Raw genomic sequence first — 6,852 nt, forward strand, 5'->3', positions numbered from 1 at the left:
AACCCTCGGAGGCTGGAGGTGTCATGGCAAAACCCTTCGTCCTGGCCTGACCCTGAGTCTTTCCCACTCAAGTTCTTCCTACGGTATCGACCCCTCATCCTGGACCAGTGGCAACACGTAAGCGATGCTGAGCTGGCCGGGACGGGAGGGAACAGGGGGAGCTGGTGGCTGGGAACACATTGCACTGAGAACAAGTGGTCAGGGACCAAAAAAGAGTTTATTTACTGCCTAGGCAATCCAGACCCTTTTCCTCTCCTCTGTCTCTCTTTCCTTCTCTCTTTCTCTCCATCTTTCTTTTAACTCATGTTCTGCCTACAAATGCAGGCTCTCCCTGCTCCACATTTTCATCCTCGACCCCTCTCTACTTTCCATACATATGTTCTATATAAAACCTGCCAACGAGATGTAAAAGGCATTTAAAGTATAAATGTCACCACATTTAAATGCGCCTCTGCCACATTTAGATTTTGAACTGAAGATAAAATACCGCTTGCCGTAACTCAGAGCACAGCCACGGAGCGATTGCCGCGATGTTATCGTATTTCATACTTTTATTTCTTGTTTCTTTAAAAAAAAAATAGTCAGTGAAATCCTTGGCAGCCCAGAGGACAGATTTCATTTGTTAGCTGCAGGAAGATAACAGGCTTTTCCCCCCTCCCTCTGCGTGCTGCTTGCATGCTCAGCTTGTGAAGGAAAGCAATCTGCTGCTCGAGGAGAGGTGCTGCTACGCTGGCATGGCTCATCCAGCATCCCCTCTGCGCCGAGCTGGGCCACTCAAAAGCCAGCGAGGTACTCTGCTTGATAAAGCGTTCTGGAAAAAGAAAAAGAAAAGGCAGATATGAGGCAGGACCCGCTCCCTGGGGAGCTCACCTGTGTCATGGAGCCAAGTGGGGTTTTCTGCTGGCCAGCAATTCCTGGGGTGAGAAACGGCTTAGAGAGCAGGTGGGAGGCTTTGCTCAACCTTCTGCAAGGTGTCGGGGACTCGGGGACTTCTCTTTTTTTGTGGTGGTTGGGTTTCCTGATGAGGCAGCGCCACAGGTCGTGTTTCAGATTGAAGCATTTGCTCATGGCTTTGAAAATCAGAGAAAGGTTGGGAGAGGGTTTTCCTGCTTGTCTCTTTGCCCTCCTCAGATCGGGAGAGCACCTGGGGAGCATCCCAAAGGATAAGAAAGCAGAGGTGGAGTTTGGGTATTGGTTTGCTGCGGGTATTTGTTTTCACTTGGAGGAGAAATGCTCCAATTATAGAAACTGTGAAAGAAGGGGAAGAATTAATGGGAAATACCAAACAGCATGTCAGTTTTTTCAAGGTGTGGAACCGTTACGGAAGAAGCTGATGTATTTACCCTGCCACAGCCTGATCCAGCCAAGCACCCTGCAAATGCAGGGTTTTGCATCCAAAAATGGTGGGAGGGACAATGAGCTGCCTCCCGCCTCAACACCCTCGGGGTGGTCCATTGTGGTCACTCCCCCCATCACTGGGTATTGGGTATGATATTCACTGAGTCAGGCCATGCCAGACTCCTTGCCACAGGGTCTCCGAGGGGATGGTGAGGTCTCTCCATCACTGCTCTGGGGCAGGCAGTGGTGGTGGGAAATACATCCCCTATTCCTCCTATTTAAAGATACCCTGAGCTGTGGAGAGAACTCAGGGTACCAGCCCTCATGGTGGGTGGAAGGAGGGCTGGAAAGGCTTGTCTCCCAGTGTGCCAGGAGGGCACAGTGGTCCCAGGTACCACTTTTGATCAATATTCTCTTGCGAGGGATGTGTCCCCTGTCACTGGCTGATGGAGAAGTGTGTTTGGGGAATAACTTGCTCAGCAAGCAAGTGCAAGTATTCAGCGAATGAGGTACCAGCCTTGTTTTCTGACTCTCTGCCCCATCGGCCGCGTAATGAAAAATCTGATTTGTGGATGATTTGGGGAAAACTGCCACTATTCATCAGATGAATTATTTGTGAAACCTAATTCAATCAGCTCCCACACATCAGAGGATTGGCAGCACTGCAGCAACTGGAGCTGCTCCGACTTCAAACCCCTTTGGGGGTTTAGCCTGCTTAGCCCAGCTGGGCACCCTGAAATTGCAGTGGTTTGCACCCAGAAATGAACACCCCTGATGCTGGCTCACTGGGTCCATGCCCAAGCCACACTGAGCATTTTTTGCTTGACCTATTGCTCGTTGACACCTTGGGAGGTGTCCCTGTCCCCAGAAATCCATCTAGGAAAGGGAAGGACAGGGTTCGGTGGGGCCAAACCTGACTCAGCCATCCAGCCCATCCTACAGGGATGGTGGTGGGTGTCCCCTTGAAGGGACTAGTGCCCTGAGGGAGGATGCAGTGGGCTAGCAGCACGAACCAGGCTTGCACAGGGGTGTCTTAATTCTTGCTGCCACAAGCTTATCTTATGCACGCAACCTGCTTGCTGGCAGCGGGGCAAGCTGGGAGCCCAGTGGGGAGAAGGGCTGGGTGACCACATGCTCCGGCTCGTCCCTGTGCACCCCAGGCCCCTGCACCGAGCTCTCCCTCCTCATGGCAACACACCCACGCACCAACTGTGGGTTTTAAGCACCTTCGCCAAGAGATGCTTGTCTGCCAAAGACCCGGAGGAAGCTCAGCATCCCTGTGGGAGCAAGCCCATAAGGGAGCACCAGGGACTGCCCAGAGCCACGAATATCCACGCAGGCCCTGCTCGCACGTGGTGTTTCTTGGCAGAAGCAGCAGCTCCCCTTTTTCCTCTCCGCCTCCCATTATCTTTGCAGGGTCTGATTTATGCACAGCACCTCAGCAGGCAGGACCGAATGAGCACTAATGGGATCAGATGGATGTCGAGCTGTCGAATACCGTAGGGCCTGATTCAATCAGCGTCTGCTTTCTCCCAGGCTTTTCCTTTCAGGATTTTAATAATGCCAGGGATCTTGGCACCAGAAGATGAAGCCATCCGTGGCGGGGGGGGTGGATCTTATCAAGACAGCCCCTGGGTGAGCCAGCCATAAATGCACCAGGAGGGAGCCAGGCAATTCTTGGCCCAAGCATCTGCCCCTCCCTCATCACCAATATCTGGGGCTGACCCAGAGTCGGGGGACACCCTCATCCCTTTTCCAGTGCTTTGCAAAGGTGGCTTTGATGCCCAGTGTGCTCTTTGCACTCCTGTTCCCCTGCTCAGCAGCGCCTTTCCACTCAGGTCACTTAGCAGCTCTAGTGTTGCAGTTTGCTCTGGGAATTATTATCGTGGAGAGAAGAGGATGATGATGAGTTTCCGCGTGAGCACGCAGAAGGGCATGTGTGTGTCTGCCGGGTGCTCCTTGTGCCATCCTGCAGCCTTGCAGCAGTTTCTTCGGACCTGGGCACAGGCTTTTCCCAGCCGTTTGGGCTGCAGACTTGTCAGATCGTTTCACGTCGATCAGGTGGCCACCAGCTCCCCTCTGCCCCACCAGCACCAAGATCACTCTGAACTCAACCAGCTATAACGTCACGCTCCTCCCTTTCTGGAAGAGGGGCGGCTGGGGTGTTGGATGGGATATTTGTAGCCTAAACAGGTTTTTTGTTCTTTCCTTTTGGCAGAATCTCCCCTTCTGTCTCCTAAATATAAAACATTAAATGTTTAGGGTATTCTTTCTTTTTCTCCTGCTTTTAAGTTTGTAATTCAAGCCAGATTAGCGTGGTTTCCTCTTCTGTTTTATAGCCCCATCCTGGCCCCAAGTGAGCTCTCCTAATGCTCTCAGATGTTCCTCTAATGGCTTACCTAGGCTGGAACTGGATACCCTTTCCTAATGGATTGCTAATAGCCTGTTTCTGGTTTTACAGGCTCCTTCAGTTAACTCGCAACAGCAGTCATCGCCACGCTCACACATGCGATCTCCCCACGAGCATGCCTGCACACTCACCCCTGATGCAGGCGGGTGGCCAGGCACTGTCCCAAGCATCTTTGGGGACCCCATGGCAGATCTTGCACCCAATTTGCTCCCACCACGTGGCATTTGCTGGAGCAGGATTTACCCTTTTCCCAGTTCCTGGGAGAAAATCTCATGCGCTGAGCACTGACCCGCTCGGTGCATGTCCCAGGAATGTGGCAAGCCTCGGAAGGTGTTTCTTAAGCAGAGTCAGAGTTGGCAGCCAGGCCAAAGGAGGATTTCCTCCTGTGGGTTGCCAGCAATTTGCAGATGCCGTCGCAAAGTCTAATTGAACCCATTGGCCGCACTGACAACATGAAATGTTAACGAAGCGTGAGGCAGGCTGCGCCTCAGATCTTAAGATTTGCAGTAAAAGGTCATGAGATATTTAAAGCTAATAATGTGGTTGGGTTCTCTCTTTCCTCTTCTGTTTTGGAAGCTTTAGAGCCACATCCATGAGCATTTGCAAAGGTTGGAAACTGTCCTCCTTTGGAAAAGCAAGCAGAGGTGCTCCCACCGTGCCGTGATTTTAGGAGCTGGGACCACAGCACCCCCGATGCAGGGGCCTGTGCTGGCCGCTGAGCAGCTCTGATGGGGATCTGGGGACCAAAGTGGGTATTTTGTGGGTATTGGAGGGGGACTTTTTATGGAGGGGGATGTTTTATGAGGGCATGTAGTGACAGGACAAGGCGTAATGGGTTTAAATTGAAAGCAGGGAGATTTAGATTGGATATCAGGAAGAAGTTCTTCCTGGAGAGGGTGGTGAGGCACTGGAACATGTTGCCCAGAGGAGCTGTGGATGCCCCATCCCTGGAAGTGTCCAAGGCCAGGCTGGATGAGGCTTTGAGCAACCTGACCTAGTGGAAGGTGTCCCTGCCCATGGCAGGGGGGTTGGAACTAGATGGGCTTTAAGGTCCCTTCCAACCCAAACCATTCTGTGATTCTATGGTTCTATTGCCAAATGTTTAGTGGTTGGGTTCCTAGGCATGAGGAGGTCATGGTCCTCTGGGCTGGCCGTTGTCACTTGTGTCTGGGGTGGCTGCCAGAGTGGGCTCAGGCTCATCTCCCAAAGCACAGCAACATTTTTTTGGTCGAAGAGGTGAATCTCACAGGCTGTGTCTGGAAGTTTCTGCCTTGGGGCAGCCTGAAATAACCTGAAAGTGTGTGCTAATGCGTATCCTGCCTGAAGTGGGCAAGGAAGAGGGATGGAGCAGGGGAAGGCAATTAGTGCCACCGCCTGCCGCAGCCCCGCTGGCACGGTGGCAATGTCACTTTGTGGCGGGTGCGCTTCCTTGCGCCCATTTGCATCCCCCCCCATGCCTCTGCTGCTTTGCCTGTGCTCCCCCTCTTTGCGAGGCAACCTTGGCAGGGAGGTCACCCTGAGCGAGCTGGGTTACAGCTTCACGCCTGGTAGCTTTTATTGCAGCGCTTCTCTCCCTTCCCCTCCTGGCTGCAAAGTCAGTGATTAAAAAAGAAGGAGGGGAAAAAAAAAGAATTAATAGGTGGGAGCAAAATGTTGAGGCTGTAATAGTGTCACTCACAGCTTGGCTGTGGGACAGGAAGAGATGGAACAGAGGGTGCTTGGGAGGAGGATGGAAGTGGGAAATCCTCAGAAATAACCTTTTCCATCCTGCCCCAGCTCCAGGGATGGATGTGGGCTCGGGACATTTGGCTGGCACGTCTGGGTGCTCCCAGCCCCGTTGGGAACTGCTAGAGACCTAAAAGTACTGAGCATCCGGCAGGATCAGGCCTCCAAAGGCAGTTGTAAGGGTGCCACTGAGCAGCACACACCTGTGTGCCCGTGCTCTCCTGCACGCTTGCACACTTATGCGCAGGTCAGATGGCAGCAGTAAGCTTCGCTTTCCCTGCCCTCATGCAGACCTGCCAGGCAGGTGCCCCTGCCCTGCGGTGCCCACGCATGAGCTGCTTTCATTCCCGGCCCACTGCATCAGCGTGGTCAGTGCGTCTGCAGGCAGCAGGTGCCAGTGCCAGGCAGGGATAGAGCGAGTGCCCTGAGCATCCCCAGTCCCGTCCTCCCTGCAGCCCCAAGTGAAAGCAAGCTCTGCTAGTTGTCACTTGGCAGAAGGGGACAGCACATCCGGGAACACATTATTAACGAGCTTACATCTCCGCTTTCAAAGATGCTCTTTATTTTAAGCCAGAAGGGAGCCGTTCAGCCGCATCTGGTGTGACACAACCCAGGCTGCCGAGAATCCCTGTGATAACTCGTCCTCCCAGACCGGCAGCAGGGCTCAGCTATGTGCAGCAGCGACACAGCAGCCTTTTCGGAGGGGGTGACAGCAGGGACTGCAGCTCAGAACCTGCTGGGCTCCGCTACCCAGCTGGCAGAGAACAAGGAAGTGGGGGGGTCATTCACTTTTCCTGACCTTTTTGTTATTCCAGAGTGTGGGCAGAAAGTTTTGTCTGGGGTTAGCCCAACAGATTCCTGCGGTGCTGCGGAAAGAGGAGGTATTTGGGGGCTTGTTTATTAGTAATGAATGTCAGACCTATGTGCTCTCCAGATCTGGCTTTGAAAGGGAAAAAGCAAACCTTTTTTTTAATGCTTGGCAACATCTTTCTGCAGGCTGCAGTGGCTGTTTGCAGGACTCTTGGGAGCTTCCCCAAGGCAGGGCAGCTTCCTTGAGGGTTACTCCTGCTTTTGGTTTAGGATCCCCCTACAACTGCAGGGACTGAAGGCACCTGAAAGAGCAACTATTTGTGTGGCATGAGTCCCTGCAAAACTCAGTGCAGCCAGGCAGCAGAATCTGGCCACTCGCTGTTGGTAAAAAAGGCTGTGAAGTCAAACTCACCGGGGTGCCCCATCCCAATTCCTATTTCCCTCATTATCCGGAATAACCTGTGGAGCATCCAGGGGTGGAGGAGGCTGGGAGGACTCAAGGCGCAGACCTGGGCTGTGCCCTTAGGAGGGGTTTCCTTCAACATTGCCCTGCTCGCTGTGGGTGGCAG

The 6,852-nt window shown here is 53.1% G+C and overlaps 1 protein-coding gene across 1 annotated transcript in view; it reads left to right on the forward strand.

Moving 5' to 3' along the window:
• Positions 1-6,852, forward strand: part of LOC104508350 (ciliary neurotrophic factor receptor subunit alpha-like) — a gene marked incomplete at both ends in the record, with an annotated part of 20,451 nt that overhangs the window by 8,276 nt on the left and 5,323 nt on the right. The window contains 1 exon segment of the mRNA XM_010149939.1: positions 1-117. This exon segment is cut by the window's left edge and continues 25 nt beyond it. Within this exon segment, the coding sequence (XP_010148241.1) occupies positions 1-117 (117 nt within the window).

Source organism: Eurypyga helias, unplaced genomic scaffold (genome assembly GCF_000690775.1).
Source record: "Eurypyga helias isolate BGI_N326 unplaced genomic scaffold, ASM69077v1 scaffold33194, whole genome shotgun sequence".
NCBI lineage: Eukaryota > Metazoa > Chordata > Aves > Eurypygiformes > Eurypygidae > Eurypyga > Eurypyga helias.